Source organism: Bubalus kerabau, chromosome 7, assembly GCF_029407905.1.
Source record: "Bubalus kerabau isolate K-KA32 ecotype Philippines breed swamp buffalo chromosome 7, PCC_UOA_SB_1v2, whole genome shotgun sequence".
Lineage (NCBI taxonomy): Eukaryota > Metazoa > Chordata > Mammalia > Artiodactyla > Bovidae > Bubalus > Bubalus kerabau.
In genome coordinates, this window is record NC_073630.1 from 34,225,436 (window position 1) to 34,248,377 (window position 22,942).

The 22,942-nt window shown below is 38.3% G+C and overlaps 1 protein-coding gene across 13 annotated transcripts in view; it reads right to left on the bottom strand.

The window, feature by feature from the left end:
* CAMK2D (calcium/calmodulin dependent protein kinase II delta) overlaps nucleotides 1–22,942 on the bottom strand; it is a 314,733-nt gene that overhangs the window by 57,657 nt on the left and 234,134 nt on the right. For 10 of the 13 annotated variants that reach the window (XM_055588019.1, XM_055588015.1, XM_055588016.1 and 7 more), the window contains exons 6-8: nucleotides 21,205–21,277; nucleotides 9,853–9,955; nucleotides 1,942–2,025 (exon numbers count right to left, since the gene is read on the bottom strand). In XM_055588019.1, the coding sequence (XP_055443994.1) occupies nucleotides 1,942–2,025; nucleotides 9,853–9,955; nucleotides 21,205–21,277 (260 nt within the window). Of the gene's footprint in view, nucleotides 1–1,941; nucleotides 2,026–9,852; nucleotides 9,956–20,196; nucleotides 20,270–21,204; nucleotides 21,278–22,942 lie in introns of all 13 variants that reach the window. The other 3 variants (XM_055588024.1, XM_055588026.1, XM_055588025.1) reach the window with 1 other exon arrangement.

Genomic DNA, 22,942 nt, shown 5'->3' on the forward strand with positions numbered 1-22,942 from the left:
AAGAGCTAGTGTTGAGGGATGATTGAAAAATAGATTCTCTCAAGATCTGCTATTACCTAAAAGCAGTAAATAAAGTGTACATTACTTTGGCAGCTATTACAATAGGAATGAGAAAAGGTGTATCATCTTGTAAGTAAAGTGAATTTAATGTAACCTTCAAGACATATAATAAAACGATAAAACTATTCCAAAGAGCAGAGACCCAGAAATGTAACAAAAGGCATAAAAATCTCTTATTATGTTCCAGGTAGTGGGCAGTGCGTGTGTGTGTGTGTGTGTGTTTGGGTAATTTCCCCCAAATATGTAACACTATAATATCTAAGACACTTCTGCAGTTAACTATGTGATCCTAAGGACATTTTTCAGCATGCAACTAAAGGATGCCAAACTTTCTACAGAAAATAATGGTTGGTGGCCCTAAATAGGGCAGGCTTGTCACAAAGGGATTTGGCTGTTTATAAAAAATTAAAAAAACATGTAAAAAGAAAAGGTAAGGAGAGAACTGAGCAAAATGGAAGATAAGCCTACTCATGGGAAAACAAGCTGAAATCTGAAAGATGCCCTGTGGCTCTGAGTTTCTAGAGTCATTCATGAGATGTGTGTGTGTAAAAATTCCTCTTGGTAGTTCTAGGAGGCAAGTACCATTATCATCACCATTTTAAAAGCAGAAGCTGAGATACTGAGACTCACTCTGGTCTGGACCTGTCTGTACCACATCCTCTCTTCAGTGCTGGGTACCACTCTAGCTGCCCCCCACCGCCCCAATAAAACCCATCCGTATCTGTCAGTTTCTTAACAGATCTGTGATGGAGGCTGATTTCTTACAAACAAAATATTTTGAGTTATCTGCCATTAACATGTAGACTTGAACAACAGCATTTTGTGGCTATGCTCTCACCAAAAGGATTTTAGAGTTCCTGCTTAGAAAACAGTCTCAGGGACGAAGACAGAGCTTGGAGCTCACCTAAGACACCTACCCTTTAAGTGACAATTCCAACTTTTAGAATAATAGTAGCTGTTTGCATTTCAAATTGCTTTATAAACTCTAAAAACCCTATTTGACCCTCATACAGTTCTGTGAAGGTCAAATATTTCTATTGTACAGGTAAAGAAGCCAACTCAGTGATGTTAAGGAGATGGGGTCAGCCAGTGCAAAGCAGACTTGAACTCAGGCACTGTGACTCTTCTCACATCTGCCTTCTTAGGCGTGGAAGTAACTCTAGAAGCCAAGATACACCCAGCTGGAGATCACACACCAAGTTGTTGGTTGTGCTAATGACACAGTGTCAGAAGCCTAGAGGGTTAGCTCCTGTCCAGTAACTCCAGCAGAAAATGTTTCAGAATACCCCGAAGTACCCCTTTTATTTCAGTCTCCCACCTATTTGAAGTATATGCTGACACAGAAATTCTGCTATAAAAGCTGTGGTGGAAACTCTCCCCCTTCTTTGAGTCTACACAGGCTACGTTTTGATTAGAGCTTGTTGCTAAAGGCCAGGCCTAAACCAGAGCCCAGTCCCCACAAGGCAATTTCATTCTTTTCCAAGATTCACTCATTTTCTCCTAATCCCTGCTGAGCATCTTATGTTGCAGACAGGACAGCCGTGGTCAGGGCTCCCTGGAAGAGGTGAGAGGAAAGGAGCATAAACCCCACGCCCTCTGTGGGGGACACTTTATGGCCCTATCTCAAAGTGCCTCCTGGGCCTCAGGCTTCAGCATCACCTGGGAACCTGTTAAACACGCAAACACTCCCGTCCCAGACCTACTGAATCAGAAACAGCAATCTGCTTTAACGGGCTCTCCAGGCGACTGTTGTAGGCTAAAGTCTGAGAACGTAACTCTTAAGTTGATTGCTAGAGAGCATCAACCTCAGATTTGACAGATACTATTTTCATTGTAACAATAGCGGTGTGCTGCAAACTTTGCATGAAGATGATTCCTTACCGCATGCCCACATATCCACTGGCTTTCCATAAGGGTCTTTACGTAAAACTTCTGGAGAAAGATATCCAGGTGTACCAGCAAAACCTAGGGAAAACAGATGTTAATGAATGAAAACCAACTTGGCAAAACCAATATGAAATGGCAAAGGAAGGAAGAAAAACTTCTTTGAGCTTCTGTATCTGTTGATCTGTTTGTCAAGATAAGACAAGGCTCTTAGGGAAATAAAATAAGTGGACGAGTTTATCTCTGTAGCAGTCTTAACATCAATCTGTCCTGCATTGTAGCTAATTTGAAGAAACACATCTTTTTTTTTTTCCCCCAGATAGAAAAACCTTTCTATGGAGCTACACAGTCAGTGTATATACTTCACACTACTTGGTCAGCAGTTCTGATTCCTGTTCATGTGGAAGTTAAAACTAAACCTGTGAAAAGGTCAGAACATGCTACCCTATACCTGGGAAGAAATTAGGAGAAAACTGCAAAAGATGATACTTATCATGATGCCTACCTAATGTATTATGAGACGTTGTTGCTGTTGTTGAGTTGCTAAGTCATGTCTGATTCTTTGCAACCCCACAGACTGTAGCCCGCCAGGTTCTTCTGTCCATGGGATTTCCCAAGCAAGAATACTGGTGTGTGTTGCCATTTCCTTCTCTAGGCAATCTTCCTGACCCAGGGATCGAACCTGCGTCTCTCGCATTGCAGGTGGATTCTTTACCGCTAAGCCACCAGGGAAGCATTATTATGAGGGATATTTATCTATAAAGTGGGGCTTGCCTGGTGGCTCAGATGGTAAAGAATCTGCCTGCAATGCAGGAGTCTGGTTTCCGATCCCTGGGTCAGGAAGAGCCCCTGGAGAAGGGAATGGCTACTCACTCCAGTGTTCTTGCTGGAGAATCCCATGGACAGAGGAGCCTGGTAGGCTACAGCCCATGTGGTTGCAAAGAGTCGATATGACTGAGTGACTAACACTTATCTACAAAGTAGAAGGATCCAAAACATAGATCCTGGGGATAAATTTAAAGCAAATTTTCAGTAAATATTTTTGATAGTGAGGTAGTCTATTGGGAGGGGGTTGGGGCTGAGAGTAACTGAAGAACTCACTAGGAGAAGAAATGGGCTCATAATATATCAAAGAGCTCACTCTGTACTAATAAGTAATCACTGTGTACTTTAAGTGGCAACTGAGGAGAAGACTCAGGAATATTTAGATGAGTCACTACTGAACAAGTATCAACTAGACTTTTAAGAGATGAGGTATGCGAAACTAGATGGCTAAAGAAAGTTTCCTATTAGATAAATCAGTACTTCCAAGAAGGTATACTTAAATGATAATTAATAGCTAGCATCTACAGTAAAATACTTATTTATGAAAATAATGGTTTTCAAATAAAAAATATTTACTTTAAAAATTACCAAAAATAGCTATTGCTATTTGGAAATTTTCTTTAAAGGCATACAGAAATTGGAAAGTGTTCTTTAAAAGGATATATAATCAGGAATTCCTCTGACTACAAATCAGTGATGAAGCACATTATGTATTTACTGGGATGCAAAGCATCCAAGAAAGGAGCTTTTCCCCACCTCCAAAACAAATCTGTACTTAGAAACAAGCATATATGTAATAACACGGTTACAACAAAATTACATTTTGAGGCAAAGGATTTTGGATTTCACTTTTTCCCCCCTTTGCATTGCCTGTCGTCTCCTCTGTTTGCTTTAGAGGAGGATGAGGAGGACAGTGAGAAGGAACTTCAAGAAAAGACCTGTATGTTGTAGTTTAAGCTTTACATGGACCACAGTGGATCCACCTCTACCTCAAACTTTATTTGATAGAAATGTTTGTTCGGTAGTTGTGAGCTGGAAAGAATTATTGAGCAACAGCGGTGGTCCCCCTGGCTGAAGTTCAAGGATTAGCTGAAGGAGTGATGTGGAAGTTTGCTACTCTAAGGTAGAGATAGGCCCACTAGTTTCCAAGAGCTTTCCGGGGCTTCTCACTGCCATATCTGCTCTCTCATTCCGACCATTCCTTTCCAACTCCTCCAAATGTTGAGACACAAAGGGAATCCAGTGGGAAACAGACTCCAAAGACCAGATTAAAGACAGGTCCCACCTGGCATTTTAAGATACTTTATCATCTGGTCCTACCCACCACTTGCCCTTCATTCACTCAACATAATATCTTTCTACTTCTGAGCACTTAACCTAAAAAATCTCTTTCAGATTTCTTGAAAATAAACTTTCCATTTTCACCCTTAATGATGCTTTTTCTGTTTCTTGAACCCTCGATTTTTTTGGTGTATGTGTGGGAGGGAGTACTTTTTCTCTAACATAGGGTGACTCTAAATTACTTCCATCTGCTACAGTTCTCAGTGGTCCTTTCTTTCTCTGAAGTGTGACTACCCTTTATATGCAATCTGTAACCTCCCATCTAGAATTGGTAACCTTTAATGTATGTCTTAAATAACTTGGTAGAATACATGCCTGGAGTAGGAAATATTAACACCTCATCGAGGTAGAAAAGATAAAGAAGTAACCACTATGCAAGAAATGAAGTGATAATCCTAAGTGTAAATTATTATAAACCTCTTCTGGAGACTAAACTGCTAAGAGACACTTGCTCCTATTTAGCACAACTATCATTTGAGCAGTTAGGGGTCCTTACCCCTAGGAATAGTGAAGCCTGCATCTATAACGCACAAATGTTAAAACAGCGCACTTTACAACGTGTTCTCATGAATACAGAAATACTGAGGGGAAGACAAACTAAATTTTCTTTAGCATGAGATTAAACTCCTAAAACTCTAGTTTATTATGATATATACTATCAATGGGAATTTAATGAGAGCTTGCCTTCTTTAGAGACAGGTTATGTTTCTCATTCTGAAAAACCAATAGGAATACCAGAAAGGATCAAAGAGAAAACAATTACTTACATACAGAATCCGCTGCAACATACTGCCGTTAAAAAACCCTTAATATTTAAACAACAGACATAATAACATAATAGCAACCAAGCAAAATAATTCTTCCATAAGAAATAGATCATGGTAGTTATCCTTTTTTTCCTAGTAGCAAAAAAAAAAAGAAAAAAAAGAAAGAAAGAAATGGATTGCAAACAGCATTTCCAATCCCACAGGAGAAACAGACTATTCTCTTCGGTAAATCTCCTAGTCTGCCTCACACGAGTGCTACAGGGTGCTACTACTTCTGGCCTTTCTGGCTCTGTACAAAAAAGACCGAAGAAGTAACACGGGAAAAACAAATATGTGAACTGGAAAATAAGGGAAAAAAATAACCAAACACAAGAGAGAGCTTCTAGAGTGGCTTGAATAGTTTAATTTTTCTTATATGGAGTAGACCTCAAATTTATTAAAATAAAACTCTGTAAAAGCTTGAAACTCTGGCATTACACGTAATGAAGAAAGAGTTCTGCTTTTTTCTTATTAAAATAAACGTTTCCCCACTCAAAACCTTTACATCTTTTAAAATGTAAAATTAACCAAATACATGAGACTATGGCAGAAAACTGAATAAATATCAAAACAAATCATTCATACTAAAACATGCCTTTCTTCCTAAAACCTAAAATATATCAGGCAATATCCCCAAAAGAAAGGCAGGACATCACATGCCCTTCACTTAGTTATCCAGGAGGAGTCACTGAAATTTGAGTTGAATGTGCTCAGTTGCTCAGTTATGGCTGACTCTTTGCAACCCGTTAAAAACAAAAAAAAAAAAGTTAAAAGAAAGCTAAAAAAAGTATTCTCCTAAGCTTAGAAACTATGTTTGTTTATTCTTTTAAAATGATGGATTTTCTTAGACCTTAAAATGCATCCTTTAAAAGTCATTACCCTAATAGGTATCTTAGTAGGAACTTAGCTGACTATCACCATACCAAAGAAAAAATGGGAATTTTACTTCCCATCTGTCATTGTTTCTCTGAGACCAGCTTGCCTTGAGAAATGAATTATCACAATTTGAAAATCTGTGTACTTTTATATGGATGCTATTGCTTCACTAGCCTGATATTTAGTCATTCACTCAACTTTTACTGTGTAGGCTGGTTCTGTGACCTGTTTCACTCCAAGACGGTTTTGAAAACTTACTGAATAGCTTTGAAAACCCAGGCATATTCCAATGGTCTACTTGAATGGTCTCGTCTCATGACAGCCTCATGAAAGAGTGTTTATTATTTCCATCTCCAAAAAGGACACTGAGCTCACAGAGTTAAAGCGACTTGCCTAATGTTATGTCGTTGTTAAGAATCAGAGCCAGGATATCAGCTGCAGTATTTTAATTCAAAAAGCAGAAACTTTGTACTACATACAGTCCCTCAAACAGCTTGTGATCTAGCAGAAGAGATGAAATCTCACCCAAACAAGTGAGATTTCAGGAGCTCAACTTCAATACTTTTATAAGCATCATCCAAGTTGTCAGTGTTAAATTTGATCCTTGGCTCTGTAATAAGGCTTCTGGCTTATTTCCGATATCCAATTATCATCTTGTACATAGTTCTGGCAATTGCATCCCTGAGCCCAAGTCCCTTTTTTGGTATCTTGTAAAGTGGGGTCCTGCTTTATTCTAGAAAGTACTAGAGTTCTGTCTTGGAACCCAACTTGCAGGATTCTGACTTCCTCTACACAGATTCCCTTAAAATTCAGGGTTGCTGTCCTTTCTGCTTGTCACCTGGCACTTGCTTGCTCCTGGGGACTCCTTAGCTCAAGCTTTCCTCAGGCGTACTTTGACCGCCTGCCTTATCTTAACTGGCCCCTTGCCTGCAGGCTATCCTTAAAGCCACCCTCCTACCAAATCCTTACTTAACAGAAACCCACTTATGTCCTCCTCTGCCCAAAATTTTTCACCAGATTCCTGAAACCTCTAAGATAAATGCTAAATCCTTCACAAGAACATAAAATCCTTTCCTACTTCATCAGCTCCCCATCTTAGTGTACCTTCTACTTTAGCTGTAATCAACCTATTGCTATTTCTGAAATAGAAAAAAGTGTTTCATGCCTCTGAAATTTTGAATGTGTTGATCCCTCTGTCTGGAATGCCTTTATCTCCTTGCATGTCAGTGAACAAAACTCCCATTCAGCCACCAAAAAGGGGGAAGCCTTGTCCCAGTCACTGAAATTTCCACAATTCTTCTCTTGTGCTCCAGAGCACCTTACACTGCTTCTGTTACAGGTGCTCCCACGCTGCCTGCTAAATACTTATTGATACGCAAGTAGGAGTGTTTTGAAGGGCAGGACCTTCTAATTCATTTCTATATCTCCAGTGATTTGCTCCGCCCATCTCTGTGATAGCCCCAGTACTTCCTATTGGACCCCAACTCCTGTAACTGTATGTTCTTTATCAGGGTCAATTATACTCTTTCCTAGGATAAAATGATGTCTCTGAATCTCAGATTTACAGCACTAATTCTAGGTCCTACCTCTTTTCAGTTTGCAGTTAGTGGAATAGCTTTGTCCAGTTATATGACAAAATATGACACAACAAAGGGCAAATTGGGAGGTATTAAGTTCACCTGGTAAGTAAGGACAACCTTAACGTAAAAGGCAGTATTCAACAGAGGTATCAGAGACAAGGATAATGGTCAGGCACCACTGAAGCAGGACCGGCAGCACAAGATGAGGTCCTGAATTAGGCTGCCTTCAGAGGAGGTGGATAAGGCTGCCCCACCAGCCACTCCCGTTAAGTGGCTGGGGCAGATGAGACAGAGACGGTGAATCCTGGGAGATCTGGGTACTTTTCAGCACATGTGTATGTTTAGGGATACAGAAAACTACTTGTATAGAAAACAAAAGAAGTAAGCATTTCTTGAGCTCTCTATTTGTTGTTATTGTTCAGAGGACAAGCAATTCAAACTGAAGGGCATTTTGCCACTGGCTACAACATGGATGGACCTAGAGACTGTCATCTTGAGTGAAGCAAGTCAGACAAAGACAAATATATGATATAGCTTCTATGTGCAGTCTAAAAGGTTCAAATGAACTTTTTACAACAGAGAAGTAGAGTCACAGATGTAGAAAACAAACATAAATTTGGGGTAAAGTAGTGTGACGTATCGGAGAAGGCAACGGCACCCCACTCCAGTACTCTTGCCTGGAAAATCCCATGGACAGAGGAGCCTGATGGGCTGCAGTCCATGGGGTTGCGAAGAGTCGGACATGACTGAGCGACTTCCCTTTCACTTTTCACTTTCATGCATTGGAGAAGGAAATGGCAAGCCACTCCAGTGTTCTTGCCTGGAGAATCCCAGGGATGGGGGAGCCTGGTGGGCTGCCGTCTATGGGGTCGCACAGAGTCGGACACGACTGAAGCGACGTAGCAGCAGCAGCAGCAGTGTGACATATACACACCACTGTGGTGCGAGTGGTAAAGAATCTGCCTGCAAATTCAGGAGACATAAGAGACAGGGGTTTGACCCTTGGGTCAGAAAGATCCCCTGGAGGAGGGCATAGCAGCCCATTCCAGCATTCTTGTCTGGAGAATCCCATGGACAAGAGGAGCCTGGCGGGCTAACGTCCATAGGGTCACAAAGAGTCAGACGCGGCCGAGGTGACTTAGCATGCACGCACATACACACTGCTATTTATAAAATAGATAACTAATAAGGACCTACAGTAGAGCACAAGGAACTCTACTCAATATTCTGTAATGGCCTATAGGGGAAAAGAATCTAAAAAAAGAGTGGATATACATATATGTATAGTTGGTTCACTTTGCTGTACATCTGAAACTAACACATTTTAAATCAACTATGAAAGTGAAAGTGAAGTCGCTCATTCATGTCTGACTCTTTGCGACCCCGTGAACTGTAGCCTACAAGGCTTCTCTGTCCATGGGATTTTCCAGGCAAGAGTACTGGAGTGGGTTGTCATATCCTGCTCCAGGGGATCTTTCCAACCCAGGGATCAAACCCGGGTCTCCCACATTGCAGGCAGACACTTTACCCTCTGAGCCACATCAACTATGCTGCTGCTAAGTCGCTTCAGTCGTGTCCGACTCTGTGCAACCCCATAGTCGGCAGCCCACCAGGTTCCACCATCCCTGGGATTCTCCAGGCAAGAACACTGGAGTGGGGTGCCATTGCCTTCTCCTCACATCAACTATATTCCAGTTCTAATCTCAATACATTGGAAGTGAGAACAGAAGTAAGGTTGAAGCTTGTGGAGAGGTTATATTTTAGGACACCACCTGAAAAATGGATTAATACTCGGAAATGGCAGAAAGAGAAGCATAAGAAATTCAGTGGGTAAAATTATTTATTTATCAAAACAGTTCATAAACTTGAAATAATATAATCCAGAAATATTTAATACTATATATAATTTAAATTTGTTTAGAGTTAATCTTGTCCTTACTTGCAAGGAAACAGAAATTTCATCATATAGAAATTTCAAAATTGTAGAGCAGAAACAGGCACTTTGATGAAACTCACACACACATATATAGATATATAACACCATGTATTATGTAAATTTCTCTATATATACTTTATAATATTTTTAAAATATTGCTAATCACAAAAGATGCAAAATATTGTGCAAATATGTACCTAGTTACATAGGAGATTTCAGCATCAAGTGAGGCTGTATTTGGACAATCAATTTTCTCTCAAAGTACTCTTTGAATACTGCAATCCTCCTATTAATTAATACAGCACCCATTTTTCATCAATTCTTTAAGAAAAAAAGTCTGTGTTACTGCTCTTCTATTATATTTTCCCTTATTTTTAGACTTATACTTTTTTAATGTCACTAAAATTAGGTACTTATAAAAGTCCACTATCTTAAGACTAGCCAATTGTCAGAATGAACATTTCCGCTTTGTTGCGGCTAGTAAGTGGGATGGGACTGCAGCCCGAGAGTGAAAACGGCACGCGGGGGGAGAAGCCCTACTCACCAAACCACGCCTGCTGGTCTCCTTGGACTTCTATGGCTAAGCCAAAGTCCGCGAGTTTCACAGCTGCTCCCTTGGATTTGCTAGCTAAAAGCAAATTCTCAGGCTTTATTTAGAAAGAAAAGAGAGACTGATGTGAGAATCTATTTTAAGTGACTCTTCAAAACTAACATTTTGTAAGATTAGGAGGAAAAAAAAAAAGTCATGCACTGTCCTCTCTTCCAGAGACTGTCATTCCTAAATCCCAGGGAAAATATGGTTAGAAAATGATTACAAACGATCATGTGTGCAGGCTTCGGACAGATGCATATATGTCCTGGAGAGATACTGGGCTGAAGAGAGGATACACTTGGGGAGAGTGCAAATGAATGGGAGCACCTGTCTTGACCTGCTCACATGCTTCCAAGTGCTGCTTGAGGTCCAGACTTGGCCACGGACATTGGCTTAGAAGCCTAACAGAGCACAAGCATTTTTCAGCAGAAGGGAACTTGGCAAAATGATAACAAGAGTTGGACCAATCTACAGACATTTGGCAAATGAAACTGTGCAAATTAAATCCTAGTTGACTTCAAGAGTTTGGACCCAAATGTAGTGATTTTCATTCCTCACTGTTTCCAAACAATTTCTGTACAAATTTTGGAGTCTTATTCTGATTACGTATTAAAATTGCTGTCTTTAAGAATCTGTTTATTCTTAAAGGCAGAAAGCGTCTACTCTTAAGTGCCAAATGTTATAGTTGGCTTTTTTTTTTCCATAAGCTAGTTTTTAAAAACATAATGTATATGTCTTCAAAATATTACTTATATATTTATTTTCACATGTCAGAATACTATAAGAGAGACACATTTTAATTTTCTCAGGTATTTATCATTACTCAAGGACACTCAAGGACTGATAACTCAATCCTGGAATAAGGCTGTGTCTACACCACTGTTTCCCAACCGGGTCATCAAGACACATTGGTACTTTGAAAATAAGCACCATGACAAATTCTTTTTTTTATTTTATTTTATTTTTAAACTTTACATAATTGTATTAGTTTTGCCAAATATCAAAATGAATCCGCCACAGGTATTGACTTTCCCTGGACAGCCTTTGTGGGTTTTAAGAAATGAAGGGAAAAGTTGGTCAGGAAAAGGAGGCCAATTAATGCATAATGTAAATCTATCATCCTTAGATCCTTAGGTATCTGGATGAATGTCTGTCTGGATTGGTATGTGTATTTGGGAGAGTGGTTCAATATCTTCCAACCTTGGGCTAAAACTCAGCAAATTTAGAGGTGTCTCAGACTGAAAAAAGTTGGGAAACAATGGACTCTCCAAATGCCAAAACAACTGTCTGAAACATTTAAACATTCCATTAATCAAATTGGTTTTGTTTGTATGTTATCAAACAACTGATTTCAATTTTTTTTCATGAAATTTGCTACTTTTTTTCCTTACTGAATTAGTCAATTCTGTTGTTGTTTTGACCTTGTGTAAACACAGCCTAAACCAATATTTATTAATTAAGCCAGCCATGCAAATTAGCAAAGACTCATAACCAGAGCTCAGAAGAAATTAGCTTAAGTCTACAAGAACTGAAGTGTAGGCAAGTAAGTTTTAATTGAGTACCAGACTTCTTCGGGCTATTGCTGCTCACTGCCATCAGATTCACCACTGTTATGACAAATGGTAATTTTAAGGAAAACTTTATAATGTTTTATGGCTGACAGGGTTTTTACCTAAATGCTAAAAATATGAAAACTTAATTTGGATGTTGGGATGAACATGTCTTAAGAATATGAAAGATCTCCACGCTAAAATAACTTTCAGTAAAATCTAACATTCGAAATTACTTGGAATTCTTGTTTATCTATCACTATACTATAGTATCTAACCAGGCTATATGATTAATATTTAACATTTTATTTTCAAAACTAAAACTTATGGTCACTTCATTTATGTACCTTCTCATTTAATCAAGAAGTGATTGGCCAGCTATTAATTTATGGAATAAATACCTTGGAAGAAAACACAAACAATTGGTAATAGTTTATTTCTCTGTGACCTTCATATTCAAAAGCATTGAGACGTCAGAGATCTCTGCTAATACCCATCTGTCTTAATTTGTCAAGCACAGACTCCTTTAGGGAAACAGTTCCAATTGCTTTAGAAATAGCAATCATTTTAGGTCTTTTCAAGTGGTATTTAAGTTTGTTGACCAAATGCCAGCGTCATCAATGAATAAACTTATAAACAATTCAATGTGCTTTTATTCTTCTTAATAAATCAAAAAGTTCTGGGCAGTGCTGGGTGCATTATGCCCTTGTACACCAAGTATCTGCCAATTCAGAAGAAAGGGAACGCCCTGGAGTTTTCTGATGCATAGTCTCGGAATGACTGAGGCAAATACTCATACCTAGAGACAATCTCTGTGACTTATCCAGGAAATAATAAATCCATCTGGACCAGTGTTTCACCTTATACCCAAGAAGACTGTTCAGCTGTAGTTATGCACAGGAAAAGGCACGGCTATTTCCAGGTTACTGTATAGATTCAAATATTAATAGCACTGAAATGACTTCATGTTTAAGCATATCTTTTAGGCAAACCTAAAATATAGAATTATGGAATACAAACTGAAAAATGAGGATGATTACTGCCTTTATTAAAGGATTACTTGCTTTATAAAATATTTTATCACAAGATTGCTTCTAATGGCCAGCATCAAAGAAACATTAAAAATATCACATACTTTTGATTTATAGTCAACTCTTTGGAATATGTTTGTTTGAATAATCTTTTTATCATGTTCTGCAAGGATACAGGAGATTTAATCACCAAGATTTTCTAAAGCAGCATTTAAACCAGGGCAGTACACATTTATCCTGATTTTAATTGCTACCATTCAGATAGCTTCCAACTTAAGAACATATTGCACTACAAAAGTTCATTGGCAAGTAGATAAATTTAGATTATGAATGTCTACAGAAAGTAAGATAATTTGTGATTATATTCCACAAAAGCTGAAATAGTAGAATCTCTCACCAAATTAGTGGCTACTTCCTTATAGAAAGGGTCACCATTACACTATTAATTGCTAATATTCTACTATTCTGACCTTCTAAAACAACTCAGAAAGGTGAGATCAGAAACTCCAGTCTTCCAACACAACCATGTTTGAACATGGGGGTACAGCACTATGATCTAGATAGAAAAGGAAGATATGGATTTATGTCCTGGGCCTGATTCTTATTAACTATGTGGATTTGGGCTATTCAGACCTTTGAAGCTAATTAACCAGTTCTTCATCTCACAAATGAACATTACAAATATATATATTTTAAAATCTTACAACAGTATGTATAAAGTTATAAAACCCCATTGGATTTTATCACAGGGGTTTGTCCTCTATAAGGGACATTATATGCATTAGTGATCAGCTATTACACTCCAGTGCAGCTGGCCATTTCAAATGTGCAGAACACTTAATATCTGTAATGAATGCTCATGACTTGAGAAATGTCTGCATTTCTAAATTAAGTGCAATCTATTATGTTAATATTTACACATTGAGATTACCCCTAGATTCTTATAATGCATCACTGTTTAGATTGGTTTTTAAATAGATTCTACTGACATTCTCACACACAGGTTCCTTCCCCACCCCATTGCTTCCTAATGATGCAGGATTTTCCACGACATCTGGTCTTGGTGTCAACAACCATTTATAGCATATCAGCTGTAATGAGCAGCAACTGTTTGCAAGTTTTGTTCTGTACTTCCATATGGATACAATGGCAACTTCTTTCATCACGATTTGGGGTTTTCTTGAAACTGTTCAAGTATCTCAAAGTCCTGAGGCAAGTTTCTGGAATCACTTTCAGAATTGCAAGAGACTTGGGAGATAAACTAACTCAAATCCCTCTTTTTCTAAATGAGGTAGGGAAGTTCAAAAAGATGAAGGTAGGGCTTGAGGTCAGATTTCCTGATCCCTTCCTTTTAAAGATGTGATTGTGAGATATAAAAATCATTCATTTTCAAGTGGTAATCCATTCAGTAGATATTTTAAGAAGAATTTAAAGTACTCAAAAATATTTACTACCCATATTCAAATAAAACATGGGAAAACTTATGAAAAAGGCATAATTTAATCTTTGCTTCTTAAAAATGTCACAAACATATCACGAGGATTTCTAAATTAGCATGATGTTTATTAAAGAAGTGATTCAGCAGAAGCGATGATCATCTTCAATGTGGGTCATATAAACATCTTCAACATTAGTCATAAGACAGATTTATCCATGCACATATGCATGATAACTAGCCAGTAAACTCAAACATATGGATCTTATGTTTAGTGAAATCATGTGTATTTTACTTTCTTTAAATGTTTTGCTTTTTATGAATATTATAAAACAGCAAGCTATGAGTTTTATTATTCTATATGATTTGATTCTTACACCCCCCTGGATATTGGCTTTTAAGAAGTGAAAGTCTTTTTAAATTTCTTTCCTCTAGTGGAAAGTATCAATATTCCAATATGAAGTTAATCAGTCAGTGCTTTGGTGTGTTTTCAGTCACTTCTTTACCAAAGAAGGTGTGAACAAAGCTCCTAAAAATTCAACTAAATGAAATCTTGCATGAACTGAAAAGCCTGCATGTCAGGCTCTTTCCTACATATGGTGGAGGTCCTCTGGTGCATACGGTACAAGCGACTTTTGCTTTGATTTTGCTTTGCTTTTCACGTGGTGGATGCCTGAATTTATGCACTCAGCATGGGGAGTTTCTAGCTGAGGAGTGCGCTCTAAGTTTGTCATGAGGAAGTTCTATTTCTATCACTGTGCATATATGAGCAAGTTCAAAAGAATCACTCTGTATTACATTCCTGTTTCTTGATGTACTTCTAACATTAATTATCAGCACACACTATCAAGTAGATGAGAGAACCAGAGTGTAACCACAGTGGGACTTCACCAATCACCTACTGTTTCTCCACAGCCTTACATACACCAAGTACTTCATAAAGGAACAGGAGAATGACTAAATAAATTATGGAATTCGTCACATAGTTTGTAATGTATCTATATGTACAACCTAGATGCCCATCAGCAGATGAATGGATAAGAAAGCTGTGGTACATATACACAATGGAGTATTACTCAGCCATTAAAAAGAATACATTTGAATCAGTTCTAATGAGGTGGATGAAACTGGAGCCTATTATACAGAGTGAAGTAAGCTAGAAAGAAAAACACCAATATAGTATACAAACGCATATATACGGAATTTAGAAAGATGGTAACAATAACCCTGTATACGAGACAGCAAAAGAGACACTGATGTATAGAACAGTCTTTTGGACTCTGTGGGAGGGGGAGACGGTGGGATGATTTGGGAGAATGGCATTGAAATATGCATAATATCATATATGAAATGAGTCGCCAGTCCAGGTTTGATGCACGATACTGGATGCTTGGGGCTGGTGCACTGGGACGACCCAGAGGGATGGTATGGGGAGGGAGGAGGGAGGAGGGTTCAGGATGGGGAACACATGTATACCTGTGGCAGATTCATTTTGATATATGGCAAAACCAATACAATATTGTAAAGTTAAATAAAATAAAATTAAAAAAAAATAAAGACTATGATATAGTCTTCAAGCTTTTATTTTTAAAGATGATTCTGTGAAAAGTAAAATACTTGTGATTTTGCAATCAAGGAAAATGCAGAAATCACTATCTGACATAGCTACCCACGGTGACAAGGATTTACTGAGTGCTTGTCACATTTCCAGAAAATGAATTTCTTTCTTTTCTGGTCATACATTTAATTTTGTGTCTATGAAAGCGTTAAAAATCCTCCCAAATTTCCAGAATTACTATCTTCACTAAAATATCTATCCTTCTATCTATCTACATATCAATCTTATATTCATCTACCCATCTAATGATTTTTCCATTAAATAACACTGTTCTTCAGGAGGTAGGCTTTAAGAAAACAATATTTTCTGCCAAGGCAATTCACCAGTACCTATTTGTTGCTAAAAGATTAAGTTGTATGTATGCAGCCTCTTATCCGGAGAAGGCAATGGCACCCCACTCCAGTACTCTTGCGTGGCAAATCCCGTGGATGGAGGAGCCTGGTAGGCTGCAGTCCATGGTGTCGCTGAGAGTCAGACACGACTGAGTGACTTCCCTTTCACTTTTCACTTTCATGCATTGGAGCAGGAAATGGCAACCCACTCCAGTGTTTTTGCCTGGAGAATCCCAGGGACAGGGGAGCCTGTTGGGCTTCCGTCTGTGGGGTCGCACAGGGTCGGACACGACTGACGCGACTTAGCAGCAGCAGCCTCTTATCCAGAGAGCTGCTCATGAGGCAGTTTAGTAACCACTTCTGATACACTTTGAACTGAAGAAATTTTACTACTTTGTGTGAAAAATGGTTATTTGAAAAAGTACAGCTATACAGCTGTCTCTTTTGCCTTACTTCCTTCTGTCAACTGATTCACAGAAATTGTATTCTCCAGGCTCTTACACGAGAGAACTCATCTGACTTGATATTCATTTCCTGTGACATGGAGAGCTGTCACTTCTTACTGCAGCCTCTTTTCGACCTAGTATATTTCTGGAGGCAGTGCCTATCTGATGTACTTTCGTCTTTCTGGGAGGAGCAGCATGGATATAGCTTCCACATATGTTTAAGGGATCTTTAACTCATTGGCCTGTATGTTCCATGTATACAAGGTTTGTTTTTGTTTTGCTGTGTAATATATGCCTAAAGCTAAGACAGGGCCTTAGTAAGTGCTCGAGAAATACTTGATTAATGTTTGTTCTTCTCTTTGGATACCTGAATTTTTAATTATCAGTTTACACAAATATCATACCACATTATAGTAATCCTGTCTTCATAAATGATCTGCTTTTTAAAGACTCCAAAATGATTGTCTTGATGTGGCCTAAATTAAGTGTGGCAAATCCATTTCATTCTTCTCGATGTCTCATTTTCCAAAGGCTGTGGACAACACCACCTTACTGATTTCCTAAACAGAACATTTTCACTTTTTACACTAGTCTTTTGTCAAAATTTATGCTGTCCTCCTACTCTACATTATGTCTTAACTATACCTTATTCTCTTATTCCTAATGATACAAATTTTGTATAGTTCTGAAAAGCCACAGATGGAGATTATTTTAATCTCTTGATTCACTAAATGTAGATCCATTCCCCCAAATAACTCTTAATGTTACTGGTAAAATTACTTTCCCATCACTGTTTTGAACTCTTCTTTGGTCTCTGTAAGGGTTTTCAATTCATTCATCTAACTGAACTGAGAAGTGATAGGGATTAAGCTTGCAGACCCTGGAGCCCAGCTGCTTGGGCACAAATCCTGTCTTACTAGCTATGCGCCCCTGAACAAGTCCTTTTCCTCATGGTTGCTAATCTCCTCTTGGGTAACATGGAGACAGTCATGGTACCTTCGTCATGAAGTTATTCTGAAGATCCGTATGATAATACAGGGCAGGGTATAGAGCAACTGCTTGATAAATGGCAGCTGTGGCCCTTTTACTTTTTAGTAAGGTTCTGCCTTGATCCAAACCCTCTCGTATCCCTGAACTAGAGTCCTATGGCTACGTCACCACTGCTGGGCCTCCCTAGTAGGTCTACATCCACTGGCCTGACACCGAATGCACCTTAGACAAAAGACTGTGGTCCAGGAACCCACTGGATGCTGCCCGGGGTGGCCTGACGTGCCTCCAGCATCTCACCACCCTGACCTGTCTCCTGCTGTTGTCTCTGGGACACCCTCAAGTTGCCTGCTGTGCCCTAGCCTTGTCTCTAGGTCCTGGTAAGTTTCCATCTGGTGAAGCCTACTGTCTAAAGAGCCCCTCAAAGTGGAAGTTATTAAAATATTAAAAAAGAGATCTTCATGTTACCACTGAATCAAAGAGGATATGCTTATCCTCTTTTATTCAGCATTAATTAATATGTCACAACAGCCTGTTTTACTCAGTGTTGGCTTTTAAGTGACAAGCGTCCTTTGGGTTGAACTTTATTCATTCCTGAATTGAAGGACTATGCTACAAGTGTTAACCAGGGACAAGGTTCTGCGTTAGGTACTGGAAAGGAACACAAAGGGCTATTATCCTCAGAGGGGTTTATAGACAACCTGTACAGTACTCCTATGCTCACAGGTGCCTGATGATGATGATGATAAAGGTAATACATCCTGTGTCTTTATCTCACTGATATGGACAAATTAAATTGTGTCTATTGTACATGAATTAACATGTGAATCTTGCTCTGGAAGCAAAAATATATGGCCTAATAATTGTAAGGGCAACATTTTTGCTTAAAGCCTGATAATAGATTTCAGCAGCTGATCTTTTTCATTTTAATATATTGGTAAATGTGCTGTTACAAGTGGTATACTTATCAGATTATGCATCGTGGGTATAAAAGCCACAAATCAAAGCCAGCGACAGAACACACTTAAGCTGCCCTTTGCACACAGGTTCGGGCCTTTGTTAGTAAGTTTATGTCATGGCCTATTAAGAACTAGACTCAACTGAGGTTCATCCAAGTCAGTGATTTGACAGAAACTAAGACAACAATTACAGAAATTATAACAAGCTTCATCAGAAGTTCATCTCTATCGTCTCCTTAAATCAGAGTAAGAATGGAAAGCAAAAACACTTTCCTCCCGTGAACGAAATCTCTGGGGTGATGCAGCAGGCTAATTGCTTTCAGCAGTAGCCTCTTCTGGAAATCACCTGCCAGAGTTTTTAACTAGTGACTTTAGCTCATATGTCAGAAAGTATCTTTTTCTTCCCATGTCACAGCCTAGGCTCACTGCCCCCTCTGATAAAAGTTCCAGTCTTTGAAGGACTCAGCTGGGTTTGGACATTTACAGAAGTGCAATATCAAGACCTCAAAAAATGTATTTTGAAAGTCCTGGAACAAAATGCATTTTTCATCATGGCTTTTAGAGTATACTTTTAATTACATAAAACGAAGTAAAATATCTCAAATGATAAATTTATTACACAGTAAGAACAGCACAAGCAAGGTGTATGTCTGCACACAGTCACTTAAAAAGGAAAGCAGCACTGTGAGTTCTAAGAAGTAACAAAAAGGGTACTGCCTTTATGTGGCTACTAAGCAGTTTTTGAGGTGATTGCCATTTATATGAATTTTCAAAGGAACACATTCTTTTTCCTTTTTCCTGATGGGTAAATTTGGTACAAGCTCTCAGACTCAGACTGAAATCAAAGGAAGGTTCTAGAAAAGGCCATGTTTTGCTTACAGATCACATCTTCAAGTAACTTGCTGTGAATCGCTGAAGAAATATTCTTCTAGAACACAGAAAATGAATGGAAAGTACAGTGACAAAGGAAGTATGCCTAGGTACTGCACACATGACAGTTTCAGACATTCTGACCTACCCTTTGCCACCTTTCTACTCAAGCCTGGAAAAGGCTGAGGTTTCAAATGAAAAATCACAGCTACACAGTGATCCCATGCGCTGTGTTGCCCACCCAGGATTTTTCCTCCATTTAAATTTCTAGGTGTTCACTATTTCTCTGAAATGTCATCAGTAAAGCTAGAATGCTGAGAGAAGAGGTCAGAGAATTAAGAACAAGACAGTCATCTCTGAAATGTTTAATTTCTAAATGATCTAAACACTTCTCATTCTCAATGGTTATCAGAAACTGAGTCAAGTCTTAAAAGTACTAGGATGTAGCTATATATGGTTCATATATACTATTTGATAATAAGATTTGCTTTACCCTTTTTCCATCTGTTTTAAAACACAATAGTATCTTGACCCCTAGAAATACAAATAAATAAAAACACAGGAAGACTCAGTGTCCTCAGAATTCCTGGGAAAAGACTTTACTACCCACAATGAAGGCCGTTAGCACCAATCTCATGGGCCAAAAATCTACATACATTCATCTCTATTTACTTTATAATTTTGATAACCACTTACAAAATATAGGTACATAAAGTATGAGTTTGATCAACAAACATGCCAATACGTTCACAGAACAAGTTTAAAGAGAAGAGGAGATCATCAGTTCTACTCAGAGTCACATTAAATGCTGTATCCTGTCTTTGGAGAAAGAAAATATAACCTGCTTATTGTTCATGTTAGGAGATGATGTCTCTCTGGATGAAATGGGGTTTATATAAGTCTCAACTGTGCATTAGAGCACTGTGGTGAGGGAAAGTGTTTTCATTATGTGTTGGAAAGAGTCCGCAGAACTTTATTGCTCATATTTTTGCCTTTACAGGCATAACTGCAGCTGAACAGTCACTAGGAACTGTGTGGTGGTTTGTCTTCTCCCAGGGCATTACTCACCTTCAGGTCCCGATGGACTACGCCCATCTGATGGCAGTGCAGCACAGCCTCCAGGATCTGCTGAATGCAATGACTGCATGCAAACACCAGGGGGCGTGTGTTAGTTCCAAGCTTACACTCACTGTCTGTATACCCTCAGAGAGACTGGGTTCAAGTGCAAAACGAGCAGACAACTGGGGTTGTGTTTAAACATCTTCAGTCACGTAAACATACGCTCGAGTCGAGTGACTACTACCTCAGGACAATCAGGATCTTGCCAGATGTGGGCCAAAATGTAGGTTCACTTGTTCTAGAAAACTCCATCTTAAAAACATCAAATTCAGGAGCTCTTTTCCCAGTTATAAATCCTCACAGGAAATGAACTGGAACACAAGTCTAGTTTTTATAGATTTTGTGTTCCACCTTCACTCCACACAAAAACAGCTGTTTCCCTCTTCTCTCCCATTTTTCTCGTATCATTTGAAAGCTGTCACATTAGCAGTCAAGGCTCCATTAAGGTTAAATTAGGATACGTAATGAATTTTTGATAAATCATTAACTTCGCATGCTTTAATTTAGCTGGCAATTATTATCTCTTGCCTGAGGGTTCATCGGACTCAAACGGAGCAATGAGGAACCAGTTGTTCTGCTACAGCAACCCACGGTCTCAGAACAGAAGTGGTGTTTAGCTCTACAGGCGGACATACATCACAGGCCAAGGGTTATTTCCAGGCCAATGCTGGACATCTCAGGAAAGCCTGCCCCCAAACCGTCTCTGGTTTACTCTTCGGAACCTTAAGAGCTGTGTGTCCAGTGCTGTCCTTCCCTTTTTGCTATGATGTATATTTAGCCTGTAGATGAGCAAACTGAAAGAGGCATCATGCATTATTATGTCATCGTTTAGTCATTTTAAGGAAAAGTTGGGAAAGGCAAGGGAACAATTGTACAACACCCACCCTCTGCCCTTTCCCCAGAAAAAAACAAAAAAACACTTCCTCTGATTCAGATGTACGGACTCCATATACTGACCTTCAGATCCCTGTGCACTATGCCATTTAGGTGACAATGATTTACACTTTCTAGAATCTGCTGTATACAATGACTGCAAAGATACAAGGGCAGAATGGAAGGGAGAGCATTTTAAAGGCACAGAATCACAGAATACAAAATAAAATGAAAATCTGAACGAAACACACAAACGAACAAAAATTATATTTTTCACATTTTTTAGCTTTACACTGGAATTAAATAATGCTGGATAAAGCTAATTCTGGCAGTAACAAAAATGACATCCAACACAGAATTTGTGACATGTTCAGACAAAACAATTTGAGCTGTGTTTTCTTTCATTGCAACTCTATTAATCATTTGTTTATAGAAGTCAAAATTTCCATATTCAGGGAGAAAACTTTTATAAATAATTCTAGGAAATTTTATAAATAATTCCCACCAAGTTCTGGGAAAATTCTTTAGTGAAATAAAATTTATGGGTATTTCTTATACACATCTAAACTGTTTAAAATCTGAGGTCACAATTAAACATAGGTGTTGAAACAAGAGGGTAACACAAATGAAGTGGCAGGTGAGACAAGGGTTAAAAAAAACGGAGGGAGACATTTACCATTTTGACTTTAGAAATGGTGCTGCTTATATAATGCATAATAGGAAAACTAATGCACGTCTCCAGTAACAGAAGGAGAATTTTTTTTATTTTTTTTTAGAAGGAGAATTTAAAGTAAATCCATGGTATTAAAAAATCCCCTCTTCAGTATAGCCATACTTTGGGGAAGGAATAAAAACTTAAAAAGTAAAAATAAAATTTTCAATCCCCTGGAGCACTGGTGGTTGTCTGACACATTTCCATCACCTCAGTGAAAGAAGACTTTTATTCCTATGGTAAAATGTACAATTTATGCTACGTCAAATAGACTGCGAATTAAATTAGAGGGAAGACATCACTGATGGGCATCGGTAAGGTCCCATGAGCTGTCATCTGACATACAGTAACGCAGGACGTATTACACTGATGAATTCTGCACAAGTTCACTGTGTGATTCAAACCCAGGTATATTACAGAACTGCATTCATTCATTCAAGGATTAAGCAAATACTTTAGCGAGGACATTTTCAATCATTTAATGTACAAAATACTACTACTCCAAAGTAAATTATTGAATTAAAAAAAAGTAATCATCTATCTGATTTATTACAACATAAGTATCACAGCGATCATGATTGTGATTTTCTAGCTCTAACTCGATTTAAGTGTACCACTAAAAGAGCTTGAGATTGGTTGTTTTTGACTACACAGCTTCCTGGACTGTTGGTAATTATTTGCTAATCATATAGCTTTTTTTCCTTCTACAGTAATGTTCACATTATACTTCTTGTTAGGAATACTTTACTCTTTCATCTCAAGCCATTGGTATAAGTTTTTAGTCCTAATGAATAACAGAAAATAGAGAAGTAAACAATAATTTATATTAAATAAGCTTCACCATATGTGACTAGTGAGAATGAATTCAATTCTTAACTTCTTGAGGGCTAGTACTAAACAGATTTTTACAAGTTACTTACTCTTTATGCATATGGTTGACAAGAGAATGTTTCTTCTCCTTAATTATGTGTGAGACCTATCCTAAACTGTCCTATAGTAAATTTCAAAATTTAATATAAACATGTATATGAAATGATCCAACACTTAGGGTCTATCCTGTTATCTTAGGGCTGAAAATAGTCTCTAATTTCAACCAGTGTTTTGAAACAC